This window comes from Microtus pennsylvanicus, chromosome 2 (genome assembly GCF_037038515.1).
Source record: "Microtus pennsylvanicus isolate mMicPen1 chromosome 2, mMicPen1.hap1, whole genome shotgun sequence".
Lineage (NCBI taxonomy): Eukaryota > Metazoa > Chordata > Mammalia > Rodentia > Cricetidae > Microtus > Microtus pennsylvanicus.
In genome coordinates, this window is record NC_134580.1 from 4,032,189 (window position 1) to 4,057,362 (window position 25,174).

Below are 25,174 nucleotides of genomic sequence, written 5' to 3' on the forward strand. Positions count from 1 at the left end.
TAACTAATTATAATCTGGACTGAGTCTGTGGTCTTTCCTGGGGGTCTCGAACCCTGAGAGTCATTTGGGGCTGAGCCCACAGCCAGAATACCATGGAATGGAGTTCCTGGGCGGGTGCGTGTGGAGCAGATGACAGTCAGCCTGCCCAGAGGTGCCCGAATTCTCCAAGCTATGCTGCCCTCCATCCTGGTATAGGAGCCTGTCATTGTGTTCCCTTACAAAACTGATTCTGGTTATTTTCTAAACATAGCGGGCTCAGTTCTTATGCATTTGCCTCTTCATCCCCTTGCACCCCCAGTGAAGAGGCTGCATATTATCTGGTTCTAGATTTGTCATACTCCAGAAAGTTCTATCCAGTCAAGCAGCTGTGTACAATTTTCACAGAGTGTGCCTTTTCCTTTATCTAGCTGACTAGACTGGCCCTGGTTACTGCTGCCCAGCAATGAAGCCACTTGGCTAAGCAGAGGGGCCGTGGGTAGCACCTGTGTGCCATGGTGGACTCACGGGCATAATCGCCCCTTGACAGTAGGCATAGCCTCCGACCGTGGAAAGTCTGCAGCCACTGAGGGGTAGAGGGTGGAACTGAGCAAGGCAGGGCAGGGCTCCAGCGCCTCTAGCAACCAATGGGCAGCCCGGGAGTTGGGGATGGGGGGGAGGGCATAGGGCAACTGTGGAAGAGCTGGACCTGCTGCTCACTGAGTCCTGTAATTGTGGCTGCTTCTGGCACATACCAGCCATTGTGACAGCATTCCAGGCCTGGAGAGCCACCAACAACCACCACACTCTTCTGGAGTCCTCTGGGCTTGCCAGGGACTCAACATGGAAAGCTGGAACTTCGCTTTGATCCCTGGAGTAGGGCACAGCACTCCAGGGACGACAGTGGAACAGAGGAGCAGACAGCTGCTGGGGGCCCAGGCAACACGTGCTAAAAAGACAGAAGGCACAGAGACTCAAGGAGCAGGACCAGAATGGAAGAATACAAGGTTGGGAAACAGAAGCAGAAAGACACAAACCGAAATCTATAGATGGGCAGGGGTACACTCTGGTAAAATGTGTGTCTGCCATGTTTAAGTCCTAGATTCCATCTCAAGCATGGCTGAGGTAGGAGCTGATAAGGCACAGCTGTAACCATGAGGATTGCTATGGTTACAGTCATTGGTCCCAGGGGCCTCAGCCTCCAGGCACCTCCTCTCTCTTCTGCTCCCTCCTCAAGCAGAAGCAGAAGCCTGGGGGGCTGCAAGCACCTGGTAGGGGGAGTCAGGATGTGCTGAGGGTGCTTGCTTCCAAGGATAGGCTGTTGGGGCCTTTGTTCTAGGCCACAACAGACACTGTCCCCCCAAAATTTTATTACAGAAAACGATAGCATTGCTTCACAGTGAGAAAGTGTCAGGGGCAAGGGGCGGCTTAGAATTCAAAGCCTTCGTCTGCCCGCTCAAAGGCCCAGGCGAACCGCTCTCTCTGGGTCTTGCTGTAGATCTTCTCTGTGGGCACTCCGAACCTCTTACACCTGTGGGCAACAACAAGTGTTGAGTCCTGCCCTGGAGGGCAAGGTGTGGGAAGGGGGGGGTGTCCTCAGCACATCAGGGTGGGCAAGACACCTGGTGCCATCCAGACCTGTTGTCCGAGGCACCACAACCAACTGTATTTCCTCCCCAGGTATCAAGACATTCCTGGAATGGCCCAGGTAGCCAGTGGGCAAGGCCTGCCCTGCCCCCCATTCCCAGTGGGAAGGACAAGCACCCACATGATTCTATGTTCCCAGGGCACTGCCAGCCCCAGCCACCCCCAAAGCTCAGAAGGAAGAGGCCTAAAGATAAGAGGACTCAGTATCAGGGACATCCAAGTGGTCCCAGTCACAGGAAGTTGTGCCTAGCACAAGGTCAGGTACAGGATGGGGTACCTACAGGTCGATACTGGGACCTCTAGAACCCCCGGGTCACACACGATGGCCTCAGGCCTACACACCAGGCAATGCTGATCCTGGGGTCCAGATAGTTGAGCTTAGCGGTGCCCAGCGCCACCTGCTTGTTCTCCTCCTTGTCTGTGGCCTGCGCGCGCAGTCGGGCCAGCTGTTCTTCCAGCTTCAGCAGCCGCCGCTGCTTCTGCAGCAAACTGTGGGGAAAGGAGATGCCTATGCCTGCTGCTGAGAGCAGACCACAATCACTGCCTCCTCCGCTTCCGCCTTGACTTTCCTCCTGCATATGGGCTCGCAGGCCTTCTCCAGGCACAAAGTGAGAAGTTCAGAGAGGGTCAAAGGTCAAGACAGGCCCTCACTACAGCCCAGGGAGGCCGCTGGCTCCACGGAGGGAGGGAGCTGTGTGATGCCAACAAGCAAGCAGGCAAGGCTGAGAACAGGCAACACGAACAGATGCCTTTATGACTGGAGAAGGTGTTCAGCCCTTACTTCTGTCTTTTTAAAGACAATGAATGGGGCTGGAGAGTTGGCTCAGCAGTTAAGAGCGCTCTTCCAGAGAACCTGGGTTCAATTTCTGGCACTCACGTGGTGATTCAGAACTATCTGTAACTCCAGTCCCAGGGGATCCGATGCCCTCTCTGACCTCCACGGGCACCATGCACATACATGGTGCGTAGACACATGAGCAGGTAAACACTCGGTGATTCAAACCTATCTGTAACTCTAGTCCCAGGGGATCTGATGTCCTCTTTGACCTCCATGGGCACCAGGCACATACATACAAGCAGGTAAAACATTCATAGACATAAAAAAATCTTAAAAAGATTTACTGAAGAAAATACATTTTAGTTGGGAAGTGGCACACGCCTTTAATCCCAGCACTGGGAGACAGAGGCGGGTGGATCTCTGTGAGTTCAAGGACAGCCAGGTCTACACTACGAGTTCCAGAACAGCCAAGGCTACACAGAGAAACCCTGTCTTGAAAATAAATAAATTAATCAATTAAATGAAATTTAAAAAGAGGTGTTCCTTTACCCTTCTCCTTACGTGCCCCTGGCAACCTGCTAACAGTCACAACACTGTGCGGTACTCTGACCCCAACCCTCGGAATCAGTGCTCCAGACACCAATGCGGGAGAATGGACGCATGTGGAAGTGTGCCGCCAGAGGCTTGGATGCTCGGCACTTACAGCAGGAGCCTTGCCATAGCAGCCTGCTCAGTGACAGCCACACTCCAGCAACGGCAAAGTCACTGTCAAGAGCACAAGCAGAAAGGCCAGGAGGTCAAGTGTGACCTGTGGGCCACCATACGCAGGAAGCCTCGTGCCCCGCAGAGCACTTCTGGTGACACACGGGGCATTTCACAGCAGCTGCTCCGTGACAGCTGCACGCCTCGCTGAATGCCCTCTAGTCTAACCGGCATCTGCAGCGTGCCACTGTAAAAAGACACAGCTCTGCACCTCGGGAAGCTGTCACAAAGAAGAAAGAAAGAACTTCAGCCCTTAAGAACCACTGTCGTGTGATCAGGGACGCTCAAGGACATTACAGAAGCACAAAGGACAGTGGGGATGTCATGGAGAGCTGGGCACAAAAAATCCTATCCCTGACTATAAGCCCAGAACAACAGAAGCCACTGACTCAAGAAATAAGAAACCTGGGCAGATATATGTCAAGCGGAGACCAGGGTGGTCACTAGAAGTGTTTCCCAAAGCAAAGCCCCCTTATGGGCACAGCCAGGGCATTCCACCAAATTACCCCCAGGTCTGAAATATAAGAGGGAAACGTGTCCCAACTCATCTTCTGAAGCCAGAATTACTCTGATCAAACCAGACAAAGGCATCCCTATGGATACAGAACAAAAGCTCCAATGATACAGAAGCTTCCAGCAGGAGAGAAAGGACACAGCGCCCAGCTATAGGAACACGGGAAGGAAGGGCTTTGCATCTGAAGACTAATCAGCGCCATCTAAAAGGACAAACCCCACAACCATGTGACAAACCCCGGCAAGCATCACGATTGCATGTGTGTGTACGTACAACCCTGCAAATTCCGGGAGAAGCATCTATGAAAACCCACAGTGACCATGGGGCTCATGAGTGAAAGCTTTGCCTCTCGGGTCAGACACAAGACAAGGGGACCCCACCGACTGTTAACCGTGTTCGAGAGGGTCTAGTCAAGTCAAGAAAGGGAAACATAAGACCCAAGTGCCAGAAAGGAATAGTCAAGTATCTCTCCGTGGATGGTGGATATCCTTCTGTACACACTCAACAGTTAGCAACCATTTACAGGAACAGGGAACGAAGCAAACAGGCCACCAGCAGTGTATTTCTGTAAGTTAGGGTGGGATGAAAGCCACCACACCTGGGCTTGACTAGCACAGCTCACCGAGAGGCGGGGCTCTAGGTGGTGCCAGAATTAGTATCTCAGGAGGGTTCCTGCTCTTCTCGCTAGTCAGTAGGCGCACTGGGCTCAACACATTTCACAGACAGATAACGTGGTTCACGCTGAGCCTGGCTTTCCTTCTTTACGTCTGGGTCTTGGCTTGTGACGGAGGACTGGGGCAGGCCTCAGACGCTGTCCCAATGGGCAGAGTCTCACACAGACAGCCCCTCTCATGTCATCCCATTTGTGATGCCAGTGACACAGGGAAAAGATAGATACACAAGGAGTTTGGGGTCTCTAACGTTTTCTTCCCTTGAAAACATTTCCCTTTGCTGATTCCTGTGTCTCCTTTGCTGCAGGCTCAGTGCCCAGCACATGCTGCACCCCTGGGCATCAACTCAGATGTGGCCCTGAGGACATGACAACCGTGGGCATCAAAGGTGAGACTCACCAGATTCACTGTAACGCGGTGGAAGTGATGTAGCAAAAGAAAGGACAGAGTGCAGTGGATGACGCTCCTCTGTGCACCTGGAGCCTGGACCCAATGCACTAAAACCACCGTAAGGGGACTGGAGGGATATATCGGAGGACTGGCTGCTCTTCCAGAGACTCCGATTTGATTCCCAGAACCCACAAGGCAGCAAGCGCTCAACCAGAGGATTTGATGCCCCCTTCTGGCCTCCTTGGACATTCTGTGCACACACATACATGAAGGCAAAACCATCCATACACATAAAAATCAATACATAATTACTTTAAAAAAAATAATGCTAGGGTAAGATGTCAAGATCACCTGTGGAGGACTGTGTGGCGGTGCACGCCTTTAATCCCAGGAGGCACAGACAGGTGGTTCTCTGTCAGTTCAAGGCCGTCCTGGTCTACAAACGGAGTTCCAGACCAGCCAGAGCTGTGTAGTGAGACCTTGGTGTTAACCTCCCCTGCCAAAACCAAACAAATACAAGAAGGGTTACAAGGCTTCTGCATCCAGGTGCGTGGAGACGCTTACACTGCTTAACACAATCTTCACAGTCTCATGAATACAGAGGGCTCGACCGCCAGGTGTGTTCTGACTCTACACGTTGAGGTGTGCAAAGGCTCAGGACTGGACTCAGTCCAGGTCACCTCTCTGGAGTCGTGAATTCACAGGTCTTCCTGCTGGTCCTGGTCCTAACCTAAACCTGACATTAACAACCATGGCAGCCCTGCCAACTCTGGGCACGCCTCTGGGGTCCTAGGCTGAGAACCTAGGCCGCCTGCTGGCCATCTTAAGGAATCAGGAGTGGCAACCCGTGACTATTCCTAGCACGTGGATCCTATTGCTGCTACCACAGCACAAGCTGCACAGGCACAGCAGATGGGACTCGGCGCTCGAGGACTCTATGCTGCTGTCAGCCCCCTGCATGAGCAGTTTGCAGCCTTTGACAAAGGGCCTGATCCCATTCTACCTTCCCCTGGGGGGCAGTGTGGCTGCCAGAACACAGCTCCAAATGGAACAGGTCACTGCAGAAGTGATCAGAAGCAAGGCCTGGGCAGGGCACACGAGCTCCCTTACACCTGGGAATTTGGGAGTACGCTTGGCTTCACCAGGACACATTCTGCCTTCTAGTCACATCTGTGAAGATGCTTTTGTCCAGATGTGGCCTCTGGATGGAAAGCAAGTGTTTGCAGGGTCATACTTACTGAATGGGAATGTGGATCATGTATCAAGGTGTGTGTGTGTAGACTACTGTAATGTGCAGGTGTGAAAGTGTGGAGGGGGCAGCACTGAGGACAGATGTGAGGTGCAGGTGTGAAAGTGTGGAGGGGGCAGCACTGAGGACAGATGTGAGGTGCAGGTGTGCAGGGGGCAGCACTGAGGACAGATGTGAGGTGCAGGTGTGCAGGGGGCAGCACTGAGGACAGATGTGAGGTGCAGGTGTGCAGGGGGCAGCACTGAGGACAGATGTGAGTGCAGGGGGCAGCACTGAGGACAGATGTGAGGTGCAGGTGTGGAGGGGCAGCACTGAGGACAGATGTGAGGTGCAGGTGTGCAGGGGGCAGCACTGAGGACAGATGTGAGGTGCAGGTGTGCAGGGGCAGCACTGAGGACAGATGTGAGGTGCAGGTGTGCAGGGGGCAGCACTGAGGACAGATGTGAGGTGCAGGTGTGAAAGTGTGTAGGGGGCAGCACTGAGGACAGATGTGAGGTGCAGGTGTGGAGGGGGCAGCACTGAGGACAGATGTGAGGTGCAGGTGTGCAGGGGGCAGCACTGAGGACAGATGTGAGGTGCAGGTGTGCAGGGGGCAGCACTGAGGACAGATGTGAGGTGCAGGTGTGAAAGTGTGGAGGGGGCAGCACTGAGGACAGATGTGAGGTGCAGGTGTGCAGGGGGCAGCACTGAGGACAGATGTGAGTGCAGGTGTGCAGGGGGCAGCACTGAGGACAGATGTGAGTGCAGGTGTGCAGGGGCAGCACTGAGGACAGATGTGAGGTGCAGGGGGCAGCACTGAGGACAGATGTGAGGTGCAGGGGGCAGCACTGAGGACAGATGTGAGTGCAGGTGTGCAGGGGGCAGCACTGAGGACAGATGTGAGGTGCAGGTGTGCAGGGGGCAGCACTGAGGACAGATGTGAGTGCAGGTGTGCAGGGGGCAGCACTGAGGACAGATGTGAGTGCAGGTGTGTAGGGGGCAGCACTGAGGACAGATGTGAGTGCAGGTGTGCAGGGGGCAGCACTGAGGACAGATGTGAGGTGCAGGTGTGCAGGGGGCAGCACTGAGGACAGATGTGAGGTGCAGGTGTGCAGGGGGCAGCACTGAGGACAGATGTGAGGTGCAGGGGGCAGCACTGAGGACAAATGTGAGGTGCAGGTGTGTAGGGGGCAGCACTGAGGACAGATGTGAGTGCAGGTGTGCAGGGGGCAGCACTGAGGACAGATGTGAGGTGCAGGTGTGCAGGGGGCAGCACTGAGGACAGATGTGAGGTGCAGGTGTGCAGGGGGCAGCACTGAGGACAGATGTGAGGTGCAGGTGTGTAGGGACAACAATGAGGACAGATGTGAGGTGCAGGTGTGCAGGGGGCAGCAATGAGGATAGATGTTAGGTGCAGGTGTGTAGGGGGCAGCACTGAGGACAGATGTGAGGTGCAGGTGTGCAGGGGGCAGCACTGAGGACAGATGTGAGGTGCAGGTGTGCAGGGGGCAGCAATGAGGATAGATGTTAGGTGCAGGTGTGCAGGGGGCAGCACTGAGGACAGATGTGAGGTGCAGGTGTGCAGGGGGCAGCACTGAGGACAGATGTGAGGTGCAGGTGTGCAGGGGGCAGCACTGAGGTTCTGAAACCACAAAATGACAAGGCAGCCATGGAGAGAGGTTTGCATGGAGGCCTAGACTCAGCCCAGATATTCTGCATGTTCTTCTGTCACAGATCTCAGCCATGAACACAGTGTATATTGAGCCCGTGCCCTGTTATCACTGGACTCAAAGTGGCCTGGGGAAGCCCTAATAAAGCTAGCCATGAATAATCCAAATATGAGTTGAAAATTCCATTCCTGGTCCTCTCCCTCCCAAGTGCTGGGATTACAGGTGTTTACTGATTGTGTTCAGATTCATGGTGTGGTACTCTCAATTCAATTGGCAAACCCAATACTACCCCCATGGTCATGGGGGAGAATTTCAAGTGTCCCCATGTAGCCAAAACTATCTTTAAAGAGAAAACCAAAGTTAGGATTTAGGCTGTGGTGCATGCTGAGAGCCCCAGCCCTCTGGAGGCCAAGGCAGGACTGTGAACTTGAGACCAGCCTGGGGCACACAATGAGACTGTGTCTCAAACCAACCAACCAACAAACAAAAAGAAAAAGCTGGAAATCTCATTCATCCTGATCCAGACACGCAGCCAGCAGGATGGACCGGGGCTGACACAGGACACAGATAAACAGAACAAAACCAAAGTCCAGAAATGAACCCCACATCTGCAATCAACCGATTTCCAACACAGGTGCCAGGCGCATTTGGCAAGGGCGGAGACCTTTCCTTAGCACACAATGCCAGAAAGTGAGGCTGGACCCTCAGACCCCAGACAAAAGCGAATTCAAGATGAACTGAGGACTTCTGTGATAGCTAGCGCAATAAAGCTCTCACGGGAGAACTCGGGAATCCACCTGCATTGTGGAGCCAGAAAAAGCGTTAGACACAACCACTGCCAGAAATGACGTAAGAGAAACAAAACCCAGTGGGCTCACTAGGCAAGGCAGCCACACCTACGACCCCAGAGAAGCCTGTTGGGGCTGCTGGAGGCTGGGAGGGTGGGAGGGGCTGCTGATGGCCACATGATCTCTTTCTGAAACTGGCCACACACCCGTCAGAACTGTGGGCTTGCTTTTGCTTTTTGTTTGGTTTTGGTCCTTTTTGAGACAGGGTCTTTCTGTGTAGCCTTGGCTGCCCTCGAACCTGCTTTGTAGACCAGACCGGACTTGAACCCATAGAGATGTGCCTGTCTCTGCCTCTGCAAATGCGTAAAGGACACTACCCCACCCAACAGAGCCGTGCACTTTGGAAGGGTAAAATGCGTGCTGGGAAAATTAGCTCAACCAACTGCCCAAGATAAAAAACCAGGAAGAGCCACAGCCGGCCTGCAGCCTGGAGCAGGCGCCAGGGCTGTTCCTTATCACACAGCTCTGTAATTGCATTACTTCTGTTTATGAGCAAAGGCTTTCAGAAATCACAAAATTAGCTAAAGAAAACCCAAGGCTGACCACACCGAAACGGCTTCCAAGGCCGCAGCCCCGCACATACCTTCTGGGCTTGTTCTCCCCTCGCGTTCTAAGGTCAGCCTTGGCCTGCTCCAGCTCCACCTGGGCCTCAGTCACCTGGGCCTGCTTGGCCTCAATCTGTGAAGAAATCAACCCCGGCATGGCTGCTTCCGTTCCTCAGGATTCTCCCCACAGCTGTTGGCCCCATATTCTTTTTAGGGGGTTACAGTAGATAGAATTCAGAGGCTGACCAGGAGCCACCTCTGCCCTGGCCTTACATTCTGAAACAACTCAGATGGCCAAACAGCCCGAGAGAAGGCCCCGTGAAGCCACATAGGGCTGACCCTATCTTGTCCTGTGGCCAGGAGTGAGGTCAAGAGGCCTCGAGGGTCCAATAGTGCCACCTGCACCAGCCACAAATGGATCCAACGTGCCTGCCGCCCCGACTTCTTTCTAGTCTAGAACACAGGCTGTGTCCTCGCAGGGAGATGAGAGGCAGCCTATATGGCTCTGAACCTAGAAGCTGGTTCCTTCCATGGCTGAGCGATTCCAAGTCCCTGGCCCCAGGCTCCGGGAGCAGCTATACCCACCACACACTCCTGCCCTTCGTGGCTGCCTGGCCCCAGGAACGAAAGGAGAATGAGACAGTGGGCCTGGGGACAGTCACTACAGGCGCCTTCCCACCTTTTGCTGGAGCTTCTGCATTGACTTCTCGAAGGTCTTGGGGATTGCTCTCTGGTGGTTACAGAGGACAGCCACAGCCCGGTTCGCCCGTTTGTAAGCTAAGACTTTGGAGGTTAGGCTGTCTTCAGCTGGGCAAAGACAATGGCAATTGTCACTCTGCTGCCCCCTGCTCTGGCCTCCCTTCCTCCCTCCTGTCCTTGAAGGAGCTGACAATGGAGGCCGGGCCTTGGCATGCCAGGCAAGCGTTCTGCACTGAGCTACATCCTTGGCCCTTCAGGGCTCTTTCCGGACATGTTGTAAATGTGGGTCCCTTCTATGACACAAGGTCCCAAGGAGGAAATGACCTAAGCTGTCCCCACAAGCCAGGGACAAGTTTAATCACAGCAGTGGAGGCACTGAGAGTCCTCACCTTATGTGGGAGCTGGACCATGTCCTATTTGGCAGAGGCAAGAGCCCCAAAGCTGACCCAGGCTCCACCACTTCCTTCTGGAACAAAGTAATCTGAATCCCCGAGGCCCGAGGAAAGGTGAGGTCGTGTTGTCTGAGCTCATGCAGTCCGGGATCCTCACCACAAGGACCCACAACACTGAGGCCCTATTACCCAAGCTTTACTAGGTCACATTCTCTCCAGTTACGTCACTGAGAAGCCGAGGTTCCGGATGTTACAACACCCATCTGCATGGCCACTTGTCTCACACTTCCTCCCACCTGAAGGATTCTAAGACCAGGCATCCCCAGAGCAGGAGGCCATTCTTACACGACTTACAAAACCATACTCAGAAACAGGACCCTGAGGTTTCTTTTCTTCAAGGTTGGGCCTGGGAGGATGCTCTCTTGCCCAGGTTTCTGGCTTCCTATGGCCCTCTAGAAGGGGCTCCCCTACCTACTTGCCTGCCCTGATACCCGAGAGATGAGCTTACTGGCCCCAAGTCAGTCATTGTGGCTGCCTGGGATTTAGTGGGGGAATAGTCTGGATTAAACATTTAATGGCACTGAGTCTTCGCCTTGCCCTGACTAGCGAGTTCCCAAGTCCATGGGTCTCAGTGTCTCCTTGAGGAAAACCTGCCCAGAGAGTGGAGTGGGCAGGGGTGGTCGGCATTGACCTTCATACTTTTCCATGCTGGGAAAAGCAAAAGAAGCAAATACTGGGCAGGCTTTGTCTCCATTGAGCATGCGAAAACAGCAGGGGGAGACAGAGATCCCAGGTTGATGCAGAGGAACGAGAACTGGAAAGGTCTGAGGGTACAAAAGGGGTCAGGAGTGCTTAGGGTATAGAAGCCTCCAAGATCTGACTAAGGAAGAGAGGCAAGGCCCTACCTAGAGGAGGAGAGGTGAGGACAGACTGCAGAGGTGGAGCAGGAAGCGCGACACCTCCTTGCTGGGGGCCAGCAAGGCCATTCCTACATGGGGACTGACCTGGAGCAATCTTCTGCCAACAGAGAGCTGTGCCCAGCCCTACATCAGCTCATGCCTAGGGCAAGCCAAGGGGCAGCCAGCCCATAGGCAGCTCCCATAGGGGACAGTGTGGGTGGCCCCCAGGGTCAGGTGTAAGAACCCACTCACCCCTGGTCAGCACCCGCAGCTGCTCCTGCAGAGTGATGGAGGCATTGTAGGTCCGGAACACCTTGGCTGTCAGCCCCTCCATCAAGTCCTGCAAGTGCTTGTTCAGGCTGGCAGTCTAGGTACAGAGAGGAGGAGGGAGTCACGGATGGTTTCCTTGGAGACCTGAGTGTCGTGGGCTATTCTCAGCCTCCAGGAGAGAGGGCAGGGAAGGGGCTTCAGCGTCTGGGTCAGAGCAGAGAACACACTGGGGACAAAGACAAGCCAGACTTGAGTCCCCCCTCCTTTCTTGGACCTCTTGTGCCCATCGTACAGGCTTACAGTCAGTGCATCAAACAGGTCGTCCCTCGGGTCTTTGTCCTTCATGAAGTCCTGAAGATTCTGGAACACCTGAAACAGAGAAGAGCTTAACTTACGGCCACACTGTGACTTCCGAGCAGAAGCCAGTGGAGCAGGAAGGTGGTCTCGTGACGACAGCAAAGATCACACCAAGCATGCACACCTGCAGAGGAGAACAGAGGGGTATACACACCGAGTCCTGGAAAGAGGTGGGGTTGGCATAGTGCCAGGCCTACCCACTGCAACCTGCATCTGTGCCTCCCAACCCAAGCCTGCACGTGGTCACTCACTGCTAACCCATCCATGGCCGTGCGGTTGAGCAGGCCTTTTGTGTCTCTACAGATTCACTCAGTGGCTTTAGCAGGCAGCTATGGCCAGCCACGCTGACTTCCACCCAGGTGACTCAGGGCCCTGTACTTGTGGCCAAATCAGACACACCTAGCATCACAGGGCCGACTCCTGCCTCTGCTCCCTTTCAGGACACAGCATGAAGATCCTCCTGGCCAGGCCAACTTCCAGAGGAGATTGCCCAGGTCGCGCTGGCCTTTCCTTAGTTTTAGGTTTTGCCCATCCTGCCAAAGGTGCTAAAGTGGCACCAACTCATCCTTGGAACCTTATAATGTGACCCTCTGTAGAAAGAGGCTGGCCATGGGTGTAGCTATCAAGATGGGACCACACAGTGGCCCTGCTCCTGAGAGGATAGTACTGTGTGAGAGAAGAAGACGGGGAGAAAGCAGCTGCGTTCAACAGAGGCCGAGCTTAACCAGCAGCTGCATCAAATCTCATGGGGCAGAAACCAAGAGAGCAGGAAAGCAAGGCGTGCGTGGCACCAACGGAAGCAGGGGGAGGCAAGAATCAGATTTTTTTTTCCCCATGCTCCTAAGGAACCGGCACCCAAACCCTGATGTCAGGTCTCCTAGGCCAAAATACTTATAATAGGGGTGTACATGACTGTGTGTGTGCATGACTTGTGTGTGTGTGCACGTGCATGTGCGTGTGTGCACGTGCATGTGCGCTTGTGTTTAAGCCCTGGCTCTGATGCCTGATCACACAGCCGCAGGAGACACTGCAAGGTGCAGCAGGCCCTGCTCTGATAGAGATCCCATTGTGAGCAGGGTCAAAGGGGAGACTCACAAGCTTTTCCACCGGCACGCGGTTATTATAGCGGATAGAATCCTTCCCCAGGAAGTCCAGCTCCACAACATGCTCTTGGCCATCTGCCTTTTCGTGCAGCCGGACATGCTCCACACGGAGCGAGCAGCAGCCCACGGTGTCAGCTGTCTCCCCCTCTTCCTTCTCATTTCCTGTTCGCAGTGCCAGCTAGACCAGGGTAGACACCAGTCAAGGCTGTGATCTGTGACATAGGAACACCCTCCCGGCACTCATGCATACACAGCGACATATGCACAGGCATAAAGTCACTAACTCACACACACACACACACATACACAGGTGTACACATATCCATACAATTACACCTGCACACACGTAACCATTTGATGGAGGCTCCAGCTCCAGGGAGAAGCCACTATTGTCCTTGCTGCCAAGCTCTCAAGGTCCCCACACCATGCTATACCTTATCAATAAAATAAAGAGCCACAGCCAGCTGCCTTTTCTTCATTTCTGGGGACCTCCAGTCCGCCTGATACTGAGCGCGGATCTTGTTGACAACCCCCTTCAAGCGTCGGGCTACCTCATACTTCTGCCAATCCATCTCCCCCTACGTGAAGACAAGAAACGTCACTCCGCCTCCTATGAAGTGGTGGGGCAGGTGACTGGACACTTTCCCAACCCAGACAGGTTTGACTGGGTGAGGAGTGAGGCAGCAGAGCCTGGCTCAGAAACCCAAGCCCCACTCAGATTCCTGTTAGACGGCCATCACCGGGCCCAGCTGCTCTCAGCATCGGCTGGCTGACCCTGGATAATCGCTAAAGGCTGAACTAATAGCTGAAGACTGTCCCACGCCTGCTGCCCTGGAACAGCACAGAGGGGAAGGCCTGATACACGTGCTCCAGGGCACAGAGCTCACCTGGAGGGTTATGCTCTCACCTTCAGCTTGGAGCTGGGGTTCAGTATGATGTACTTGGAGGAGTTCTGGATGTTCTCTGTCCACGCAGCCAGCCACGTGACTGTGTTATCTGAGCGTACTTCTTTCCACTGGTGGCCAGCGGGGGGCTCGGGAATCCTGGAATCCCTGCAGTAGAGCAGGGGTAGTTACAGTTCCAAGTTCTTGGTCCTCAAATACAAGCAACTCAGGGTAACTTCCGCATGTGTCCTGCGGCCACACTCCTATGCAGGTATGGCTTCAAGCTCCAAGCTCCCCAGACCAAAACAGCTGCCAACTTATATGTGCACGCTTCCATGCACACGCCCCCACCCCCCAAGATCAGACCAGAACAGAAAGCTCTGTGCAGAGAACTCAGAAGCCCCAGCTCACATCCCAGGTGGGTGCTGCACACCGCTGTCACCTAGGGTCGCTGGAGTTTGAGGGGTAATAGCAGCCCGGTACCAACAGAATGCAGTAAGCCCTATGCCCACCACGCTGTTAGGTATCTGGAAAGCCAGACACTGAAAACGCACAGGACACCTCCCGCTAGGAGAACCCCTAGCCCCGCTGAGCAAGACAAGAGGTTCCGCTGGTGCAGAAGGATGCTGTCCACAGCTACACCTGGTGACACCGAGCCCTGCCAAGACCCAGTGAGGGGTCCTACCCCAAAGAGCTAAGGACAAAAGTCACCTCACCAGGCAGCCCGGGCTAGACCCAGCCAGGGTCCAGTGCTCACCCTGTCCCACATACCTGCTGCAATTGATGACCACGTCCTCTGGTATGACTCTCCTCTTCAGCATCCCCATCTTGGGATGGTCACCTCGGCCACGGAATAAGCCGGGTGGCTCTGTCTTGAAATTGCCTATTTTTTCTCTGTGGCCATCTAAGATGCAGTAGCCAAACTCCTGCTGCAGCTTTGCGGCCTCTTCTTTTAGTTTCTGAGTTAAAACAAGATGTGGTCATTAGGAGAGATGCTAAAACCAACCCAGTTCCTGTGCTGGCCAAGGTCTCTCCTGCTGCTGCTGCTGCTGCTGCTGCTGCTGCTGCAGGCCTCAAACCCCTGGCTCTCTAGGAGGCAAGGGGCGCACATGGCACCAAGTTCCTCAAGCTGCAGTTCAGCAGGAGCAGGGTAGCCTTCAAGGTAGGAGGAAATGAGCCAAGTTCTGGAATTACCCCAAATCTCCGCAATAGCCGGACAAGAAGTAGACAACTGAGGAAGAACTACGTGGCGGGCTCCGTTAAATAGAGGGGAGATGTGGGAAGAAGCACGGTAGAGCCAGCTCACCCCACATTCCCGCCCTGGGGCCCTCTGCTGCTCATGACATTTCAAATGGTAGTGTGTACCTTCTCTCCCACCACCCCCCTTTGGTTTTTCAGGGCAGGTGCAGTCCTGGCTGTCCTAGAATTCACTGTGTAGACCAGGCTGGCCCTGAACTCACAGAGTCCACCTTCCTTTCCTCCTGAGTGCTGGGATTAAAGGCGTGCACCACCACCACCCAGCAATAGTGTAGTTTCAAATGTGACCCTGGAAAACAGACCTGCATCCTGGACACATTTAAAAAGGGGGTGTTGCTGGAAAGTACTCAGCACCTGCTGTGACAGCACCCACAGCCTGGTCCTCCTCCTAAGCTCTGTGGAAGCAAGGCTCTGAGAAGGGCTCCCTGCAGCTTGCACCCACCAGCTGCTGCCAAGTGTCCCAGAACCCAGTGCTGACCTGCTTCTGCTCCCTGGGCAGGGTCCTGCGGGCCTCAGTTCTTTCCACGAAGTGCCTGTGGATCTCCGTGAAGTCACATTTGTCAAGGCGTGTGATAAGCTTCCTCTCCTCAGCTGTCATCTCCTGTACCAAAACCAGCAACAGGTGCTCAGCACTCTAACCCAGGCACCTCCCTATGGCACAGTCCACACTTGGGGCCCACTGCACAGGATCACTGTGAGGCTGGGGTCCGGGCAGAGTGCCAAGGCCATCCCACTAACCAGTGGTTCTCACCCCATGGGTCAGGACCCCTCTAGGGGGTTGAACAACCTTTTCATAGGGGTTGCATATCAGATATCCTGAATATCAGGTATTTACATTATGGTTCATAAAAATAGCAAAATTACAGTTAAGAAGTAGCAACAGAATAATTTGATGGTTGGGGTCACCACACCATGAAGATCTGTATTAATGGGTCGCAGCACTAGGAAGGCTGAGGGCCACGGCACTGTACTTCAGCCTCCAGCAACTATTATCTCAGAGGCCCAGGAGCACAGTGGAGGCCTGTGAATGAGTCACGTGACTTCAGTTGGCACTAGCTGCCTCCATGGTATAGAATGGATGCATGATGAGATAAACCCAGGACAAACAGGGACAGCTTGGAGGACAGCATGTGTAGTCTCAGGATCAGACCCGTGGCCCTGACTCACATCCTGAGCCTTGTTCCTTCAGAAAACAGCCAAATGAAATCGCCAAGCGAGGCCCTGAATCCACATCCCTCACAGGGCAAGACCTCCCATGCCCCACACCATCAGGGGCCAAAGATTCTGCTGACAGAGCGGCTCACCCTAGGCTCCCCGTGTCAGAACCGCTCAACTCCCAGACTCCAACCAGCACTCAGGAGACAGAGGCAGGTCTCTGTTCAAGATCAGTCCGGCTACACAGAGAAACCCTGTCTCAAAGAATTCAAAAATAAAAATATCCAAATGGCAAACAAAGAGATGCTTGATGCTGTCAGTCACTAGGGAAATGCTGAGGGTGCAGGATGTAGTTGCTAGGTAACAAGATGCAAAGATCAGGCCAGGCTCACATGTAACATGTTTTAATAAACAAGGGAAGAGAGAAACCTCATGCCATCTTTGCATCTCCATCCTGTGTGCTTATTTTCATGGGGCCTAAAATCTGACTGCTCCAGCCTCCCACTCTGAGAGCTGGATGCTGTCACCAGAGCCCCCAGGACCAGGTCACCACCGTCTGCCATGCTCAGCAAACACTGTAGTCACTGAAAGCTGGACGGGTGATAGAGATGGCAGCTGGCTGGGCATCCACCCCAGAGTATCCCCACCAGACAGGACTGGGACGGCTGCTGGGGCCGCTGAGACACACACCTTCCGCCAGTCGCTGAAGAAGTTCCTCTGGAAGACTTCCTTGGTCGTACACTCGAGATGCAGAATTTTCCCGTACAAAGTGGCAACCTCCTCCGCTGCCAAGCTCAGCTTCACCGGCTTTCCTGTGAATAGCACATATGCCAAGTGAGGGACCGCCACGGGCCTGTCCAGGTGACACAACCTCCTACCTTAGTACGCAGTACACTCTGAGCACACCAAAGTTAAAACGACCAGCATTCGCCTAAGGTAAGGGCGACAGACTCCCAGGGCAGCTCCAGCCACTCGCTGCTTTACTATGCTGCATCTTGCTGCTAAGCTTGAATTATATAAAAAATCAAAGTGTGTATTTCATTATTATTGTGTGTGCATACATACATCTCACACAGGGGTAGGGGTGTCACACGTGCCAAGGAGGGCCTGTGGAGGTCAGAGGACAACTTTGTGGAGGGAGTTCTCTCCTTCCATCTCTACGTGGGTCCCAAGGATCAAACTCCAGTCACCAGGCTTAGGTGGCAAATGCCTTTCCTCACTGAGCCATCTTGATGGTCCAAAAACAAACGCACTTTTAAAAAAGTATTTCATTTTATTGCAATTCTGGGGATGAACCTGGGGCCTCATGGACGCCAGGGAAGCACAGCTATATCCTTGTCCCTCACGTGTGCAATTCTTTTTATCCACTTATCAGGTATACAGTGTTCTGACTGCATGTATTCGTGCGCAACAGAAGAGGGCACCAGACCTCATTACAGATGGTTGTGAGTCACATGGTTGCTGGGAATTGAACTCAGGACCTCTGGAAGAGCAGCCAGTGCTCTTAACCTCTGAGCCCTCTCTCCAGCCCCAACACGTAAAATCCTGAAATGCAAATTTCCACATAGGAAATTAAAGGAACAAAATAAAAGTTAGTGCATGACGGTGGGAAAGTGTGACCCTCCACGCTCAGTGACTTCCTGCACGTCATGGAAAGGTCAGCGGGACACAGAGTGCACAGGAGCCCGGCAGGACACCAGGTGCGGGCCAAGGCTATTCCTGATGCAAATCTTTCAAACAAGTGTCTGAAGAGTCTCAGAACGAGAATTTCAGCAAAGACGTGTGCGGGTAAAGGCACTTGCCAAGAGAGCATGGCGACCTGAGTTTGATCCTGGGTCTGGCATAAAAAAAGACAGAAAGGGGGCTGGTGCCCTCTTCTGGCCTGCAGGCATACAGACAGAATATTGTATACATAATAAATATATAAATTAAAAAAAAAAAGACAGAAGAAGAAAACTGACTCCATAAAGTTGTTCTTGGACCTCCATAGTGCACCGTGGCACATGTGCCTGCGGCCACATCATAGGTGGATATGGGCCCAGCCTGTGTGCACACAATCATAAGGCAAAGGCAAGTACATCTCTCAGTTCGAGGCCAGTCTGGTCTATGTAGTAAGTTCCAGGACAGCCAGGGCTACACAGTGAGACCCTGTTTCAAAATACCAAAAGCAAATAGGAACAGGTTCCGCATTCCACACACACAAGGACATACATGGCACACCCTGTGTACCCTCCACCACCACCTCTCACCAGCTGCCCGGTCTAGATGCAGATGTGCACCGTCAATGTGTACTCAGGAGAGGCTGGGAGACCAAAGCAGCTCACCCCAACCTTGGGCAAGTCTGGATACAATTGTGTCCCTGAAACACAAACGTGTGTCTCCTCTTTCCTATATGCGGCCATCAACATCTTTGAGTGCATTCTCTCTCTCTCTCTCTCTCTCTCTCTCTCTCTCTCTCTCTCACACACACACACACACACACACACACAGAGTTTCTGGGGGACTCCAAGGTTAGCCCCTGCCCTCTATGCTATCAGCCAGTCCATCAAGAAGCAGGGAAGAGGACTCTGCAGCCTCTGCTGGGAAGGTCAGCATATCTTCTCAGCATGGTGACTGTGTACAGAGACAGCCCAAAGCACCCAGGCAGCCCAAACCCACAAATACACAGACCCTCGCCCTTACCATCATAGAGGAAACGAACGCTGTCAGGAAGTGGCTCATAGGCAGGGGTGAAGTAGGGGCCCTTGTGTTCCAGCTGCCTCCACTTCACACCTTTCGGGCCCTTTTCTTCCCACCTGACAAGACAGGAGTGTGACAAGTGCAGCCCCGCTCTCACCGGTGACACCAGCCCATTTGGGGATTTCCCCCTTGGCCTTTGCTTTACCTAGGAGGAAGACCATGCCTGACGAGGTAGCGCAAAAGCTGACAGGCCGCCACAGTCCAGTGTCTACCCACCAGGGTAAACTCAAGGCGCCCAGCTGAGTAGAAAGGGGGGCAATGCCCCTTTCTGAGGCTCCAGGGATCCCCAGCTTGGCCCCTCTAGAACCTCTTCACAGGGTCCCACAGAGAACCCCTCAGTATAACCATTACACCCCTCAATTAGAGTGTGGCTGCTACGGGGAGCCCAGCCTGTGAGGAACAGGGGGATGGGAGGGCAGGAAGACAGAAGCCATGGCTGCATGGACAGAGGAGTAGCGAGCAGAGGGAAGCAAGGGCAGGGACAGAGACGGGCACCTCAGGGGCTGACACTGGGTGTGGCACCAACTCTGATGGCACCCTGGCAACACGGCATGCCCTGGCTGGCTCCCTGTGAGGTCCTCCAAGTGTGTCTCCCGATCCTCCCCACACGGCTCATCCCTTCCCAGGCTAGCCCCACTCCAGAGCCAGTGGGACACAGCCCAGCATGGGGTCACATCCTAACTGCATGAACTCTCCTGGCCTGTTCATCTGGGTCTGGCTCAAGCCAGCACTGCACCAGGTCCTGGGACACAGACACCACGGATGAGCTGGACACTGAGATGCAGGGAGAAGATGGGACAGGGGATGAGAGGCTCTTTACCAGTAAGGTCCTAGGTACCACAAGGGACAGGGAGAAATCCCAGCAGAGCAGTGGCCAGGATGGGAAGAGGCGGCTTGAGATGAGCAGTCCTAAAACCTGGTTGGGTCTAACCTCACACTTAGTGCTCTTGTCTCAGCCTCCCATTATCATAATATATAATATCATAATATATAAATATATATTATCTTATAGAGCTGGGATAATAATAAGTGCATATTATCATGCCTGGTTTGACATTTTGTTTGTTTTGGTTTTTTGAATTTTTTCTGTGTAGCCCTGGATATCTTGGAACTCACTCTGTAGACCAGGCTGGCCTCGGAACTCACAGAGATCCACTTGCCTCTGCCTCCCAAGAGCTAGGATTAAAGGTGCGCGCCGCCACCACCCTGCTGACAGAAATTCTTTTTTTAAAATTTATTTATTATGTATATAGTGTTCTGGGCACTAGATTTCATTATAGATGGGTGTGTGTCATCATGTGGTCGCTGGGAATTGAACTCAGGATCTCCGGAAGAGCAGTCAGTTCTCTTAACCTCTGAGCCCTGACAGAAATTCTTTAAGGGGGCTTTCTAGATTCCACAGTGAAGGAATCAGGTGGAGTGGAGCTTCGGTGAGTGAAAGTGAGGAGGTCTGGGGACAAACGGCCAGGTCCTGAACCACAGAGCAATTCTGGGTATGCCTGGGAAAACAAGGAGCGGACCAGGCTTCACAAGCACTGAGAGCTCTGGCAAGTTTGGATGCCTGAGGGGCGTTGCGTGGACAGTGCAGGAGGGGAAGGGAGAAAAGTGCCGGCCAGGCCAAAGGTTCTAAATCCCATTCCACTTATCTTAGGGATCTAGGTGGAGCACAGACCTGCACAGTCCACTCTTGCGCACCATGAAGATGGGATCTAGGTCTGAAGATGGCAGGATGCAGAAGTGCTTCATGGCTCAGACTACATTTTCCTCCAGCATCCACCCAGTCCAGTGTCATAAAATGTGGACAGCATGGAGAACTGCTAGGTGGATTCTACCACCTCCTCTGTTTCACAGACAAGGACACGGAAATCAAGGCTATAAACTCACTGTGGCATAAGTGACATTCCCTTGTCTGGTCAGAGACAGAGTACCAAGCAAGGGCATCAAAAGCAAGTTAGTTACCTGGGTGTCCTGCTGTGCACCTCAATCTAGAAGCTTCTCCCAGAGGACACAATTCTGCCCCATTGGGACAGGCAGGATAGGCACGACTTTCCCTGGAATCCCAGGTCCAAGAACTTAGCTCCTCCAGCAGGGGCTGAGCTACCAGAGGCAGGTCAGTAGGCCTGCTGTAAAAGTTGACCCTGGAAGAGGTGTCTCCACCGTCCGCCCCCCACCCCAACACACACCTGCAGTCACACCAGGACACCTCCTCCCTAAGCACGAAGTTAGCAACAATCCCTCTACAGAGAGCTCTGCCTGCGTGCTTCCGGGAACTTCAGGGCAGGAGGTTGAAAAGCCCTAATCGAAAAGAGACGCCCAGCCTGGACACCATAACAACCCCAGGACGCAAGTTCAGGGCCTCTTCCTCAGTGCTCAGGAAATCCAGCAGGGCAGGCTGGTGACCCAGAGTAAGGACTGGAAGCTAAGGCCACGTGACAAAGAGCATAGGACTCCAGAAGTGAGTCCGAGTCCAACCAGAGAGCTTGGGAAACACACTCCAAAGGGACCTCCAACCAAACGCGGCAACTCGGAGGCCCAGCCCAACCACGTGCGTGACCGAATTTCCCAACGTGCCTGGTGTGACCCGGCAGGATTCCGCAAGTCACTAACAAATGCTGCACCCTGTCTCCCCTGAGCTCCGTCCCACCCGCCTTACCCTGCTCTGCTGGCCTTCACGCCCCGGGACGCCTGGCAGCACGGGACGCGGCAGGGGACGTGGTGGAAACGCCGGCACAGGACTCTGAGCCATAACAGCAGCATGTGTGTGTGTGCCCGGGCTCAACCGGCTTTCTGGGGGCCACGCCCTTCAGGCAGAGCCACGCCCCCCCACTCCCCGGAGTCCCGCCCAGCCCCTCCCTCTTTGAGACAGCTTCCCCAGCCTGGGCCAAGTAGTGCCACTGCTCTTTCCCAGCACCTCTACCTGCCATGACAGTTTGGAGAAGTCGTGAGCAGAGCCACATGGTCAGGGGCCTCTACCTAAGTGGTAAAACACCAAATGCCTGCACTTCCAGGAGGACGCGGTTGCAAGCACCAGCGGTCCAGTACAAAGCAACCTCCCCTGGGCAACTGACAGCACGGGAAGTTTTGCAAAGATTGCAGTTGCTCAGGTCCGCCGCCAAAAGACCAGGGACATGAACCATAGGCGGCTCATTTCCCACACTCAGATCTCAAGGCATCTGTACCAAGCAGCAAAAACCTCCCAGCCAGCAGCACACAGCTCTGGTAGTTCCTCTAAAGCAGCCAGACAGGCCGGCAAGAAGCCGGAGATCGTGAAACGTTGGGATGAGACTCGCAGGGAAAAGCAAGCTGGCTCTCTTGGTCCCGCCCACAGCCACCAATTTACTGGATTCTTACTGACATCTAGCGGTCAGAGGCAGGAACAGAGGCGGAAGGGGACTAGTCGGCCCCCTGCTGGACACATCCAGCACTACAGAAAGTTGGCTAGGTATGACCAACAGACGGGCATTCCAGGTCTGCAGCTGCTTTCCCTGGATGCTTGTCTCCTTGAAGACCAGCTAGGGTTGCCAAGTTGGGAAGCATGCATGACTTCACAGCGTTCAAGTCCTCACAGCAGGTAAGAGGAGCCCTGTTTTGCACACAAGACCAGCATTTGCACATGAGAAAGCATTTCAGTTGAACCGTGATGAATGCTGGAGCTGACAGTCAGACATCCTGACCCCAAAGCCCACCATAAGGCTGTTTTGTGGCAGCAGGGTCCACCCACAGGTTGTAGTCCCCAGCAGAGAGCTGGATGGGGTGGGGGTCCTACCTTGTGGAGGAACTACAGTTCAGGATAAGCAGGGGCATTTGACTTCAACACACACTCAATACAACCATTTCACCATGGCTAGCATACAGGACAGTTCACATGGCTTTCTTCAACTTGATGGGCTACGGTGACTTGTGCCTTCCTATGGGACACTGCTCAGGAGGTGTCTCCGAGGCCATCATCTGTTCTTCTACTAGACAAGTTTAATCTCTCCAAATCTCAACCTCCTCCAGCACCTCCCTCCCTCGTAGGGTCTGATCAGAGCAAGGCAGAAGTACTGAGAGACTTCAGTCACCTCTCTCCCTGATGCCCCTGAAATTCACAGCCCAAAATTCTACGGCAGCAGTTGGAGAGAGGGCTCAGCTTGCTGCATCAGCATGGAAGCATGAGTCTGAGCCCCAGCACCCACGTCGAAAAGCCAGGAGTGGAGGCACACACTTGTAACTCCAATCCCGGGAATGCAGAGACAGGCGGATCCCCAGACCTTGATGGCAGCCACTCTAGCCTATAGTGAGCCAATAAACAGACTGATGTCTGAAGGTGTCTTCTGGTCCTGGTCTCATAGATACATGAACATGGCACACACACAGGCACACGCACACTTTGTGTGCGCATGAACACACATGCATAGCTCCACTTCAAGTGAGCCTCCTCTGAATTGCAGCTCACACCTCCCCAGCCACCTACAGCACAGAAAACCACCCCTACCATGGTCTTCCTTATCGTTCTGCCCTCCCTTTGCTGCCCCTTGGTCATTTTCCCCTCTTCTCAAAGCTGCCCAGCATCATCACCTGGCTGATTGTAATTCCTCTTCCTCCAATCTGTTTGAGTCTCTCTCTCTCTCTCTCTCTCTCTCTCTCTCTCTCTCTCTCTCGTACGCGCGCGCGCGCACACACACACACACACACACACACACACACACACACACACACACACAGAGTCGTTCAATCCAGGCAGTCCCCAACAAGCTCACGCTCATAGCGCATATATCAGACTGTGTGTCCTGCTTCAGGATTTTCTCTCCCAGTTCCCCATCCCATAATCTCCCTGCCTTCCCTTTCTTCTCTCCCCTGGAAGCCAAAGTCTCCAGTTTTAGGCTTACCAAACCCTGTAACTCACCTAAGTTCCCACCTAACCTGCCATCTTCTCTCTTGTTCCCTTCAGCTCACACCTCAAGCACCTCCTTCCCGATGGTCCCCACTCCTCTCCATCGCCATCTTCCTGGCTCCTGCTGCTGCTGGTTTGGCCAAACTTCTCATGGGCGCTGCTGTCCTTGAAGCAAGCTATTGGCTATCTCCTGATACAGTGTCTTCTAAAGCCCTTTGTTCTCTCCCTCTTCAAATTTCGTCTTGTTCTCTTTCTTCCTGTCCTTTTGGATTTTCGCACAGCCCTCGCCAGTGTTGTGTGTGTGTGTGTGTGTGTGTGTGTGTGTGTGTGTGTGTGTGTGTGTTGTAACATGTACAAGACTGCAAGTTAAAGTTGAAGGAACCACACATGGCACACAGGGCAATGGACGGCTGAAGTTTTCTAGTACATGCTAACAAGCATTAATGGTGGGTTCTCTCCTCCCTCCCTCAATGCTTAACGTTGTTCTCAATGGTGTTTGGACAATTTCTTGCCCAAGTGCTAAAGCAAGCATTTCCCCACGTTTCTGAAAGCCATTTACTGAAGCACGATTAATAAAAACTCAGAGAGAGAAATTGGGGTTCAACCTGAAAGTCAGAAAAGCAAAACAGCCAGCCACTGGCTCTTACCTCACTCTACCTCAGTCTGAAATGGTGATCCTGCCTCCAAGGATCTCAGAATGAGACTCTGACTGAGAGCTGTCTCCTCCCAGTTTATAATCTTCCCTAGTTCTGGGATTAAAGGTGTGCACCACTACCGCCTGGTTTCTATTGCAAGCGAGTGTGGCTACTGGGATTAAAGGTGTCATCACTATCTGGTCTGTGAGGCTGGCCAGTGAGGCTGTCTTACTTTTCTGATCCTCAGGCACGCATTATTTATTAAAATATTAATGAAATGCCAGTACAATTTACACAGAGGCTGACCAGTTGGCTCGGGGATAACGGTACTTGCTAGACAAGGCAGACATGAGTTTGATCCCAGAACCCACGTAAAGGTCGAAGAGAACCAATTCCACAGAGTCATCCTCTGACCTCCGTAAGTGTAACATAGAACATGTGCACACACACATAATAAACAATAAGTGATTTTTTAAAAAGCTGTTTACACAGTGTAATTCTATTATTTCTACTGTAAAATACACCAAGGACGTCTACACTTGACCTCAGACAAGCGATACGTCAGTCACTTCTAAGTATCTGGGACTGGGGATTTCATGTGGAACTATTACTCTACACACAACATTGGTAAATAAAATTGTAAGGCTTGGTAATAGCCTGAGGATCCATTGATCCTGCGGCCACACGGGACCGTGCATCAGCCACCGAGTCCCCATCAACTGCTTCCCTGCGCAGCGATGGCCCTGCCTCTTTCTCACACATCGGTCATTCCCACTTTCGCACACAGACCCAGGTTGTTCTAGAAAATAGCGCTAATGAGAAATGAATTCTCTATCCTGCCCCTTTGTGAATGCAACTCTGTCACGGCCTGGGGCCATGCAG

General features: G+C 53.3%; 1 protein-coding gene across 7 annotated transcripts; it reads right to left on the bottom strand.

Moving 5' to 3' along the window:
- Nucleotides 1-1,277: 1,277 nt before the first annotated feature.
- On the bottom strand, nucleotides 1,278-21,570 carry Top1mt (DNA topoisomerase I mitochondrial). 7 transcript variants are annotated; one of them, XM_075959529.1, is made up of 15 exons: nucleotides 21,438-21,486; nucleotides 20,457-20,624; nucleotides 18,728-18,840; nucleotides 16,736-16,857; nucleotides 15,369-15,491; nucleotides 14,405-14,592; nucleotides 13,657-13,801; nucleotides 13,184-13,327; nucleotides 12,742-12,927; nucleotides 11,590-11,658; nucleotides 11,272-11,386; nucleotides 9,709-9,836; nucleotides 9,068-9,162; nucleotides 1,966-2,112; nucleotides 1,278-1,507 (listed from the first exon to the last, which is right to left on the bottom strand). In XM_075959529.1, the coding sequence occupies exons 2-15, from the start codon at nucleotides 20,528-20,530 to the stop codon at nucleotides 1,405-1,407; spliced, it is 1,752 nt and encodes a 583-aa protein (XP_075815644.1). In that variant the 5' UTR covers nucleotides 20,531-20,624; nucleotides 21,438-21,486; the 3' UTR covers nucleotides 1,278-1,404. The 7 variants fall into 7 exon arrangements, with proteins under 7 accessions (XP_075815644.1, XP_075815642.1, XP_075815641.1 ...); XM_075959527.1 differs by lacking the exon at nucleotides 20,457-20,624 and having other exon boundaries at nucleotides 13,657-13,792; nucleotides 21,438-21,570; XM_075959526.1 differs by lacking the exon at nucleotides 20,457-20,624 and having other exon boundaries at nucleotides 21,438-21,570.
- Between the last annotated feature and the right edge of the window lie 3,604 nt (nucleotides 21,571-25,174).

Coding starts and splice junctions, on each gene's coding strand:
- Top1mt (XM_075959526.1), bottom strand. CDS start 21,541: ATGCTGCTGTTATGGCTCAGAGTCCTGTGCCGGCGTTTCCACCACGTC. Junction 15,492..16,735: donor TCTTCAGCGACTGGCGGAAG/GTGTGTGTCTCA, acceptor GTTTTGGTACAG/GAGATGACAGCTGAGGAGAG. Junction 11,659..12,741: donor GCGTGCCGGTGGAAAAGCTT/GTGAGTCTCCCC, acceptor TCTCTGTTTCAG/GTGTTCCAGAATCTTCAGGA.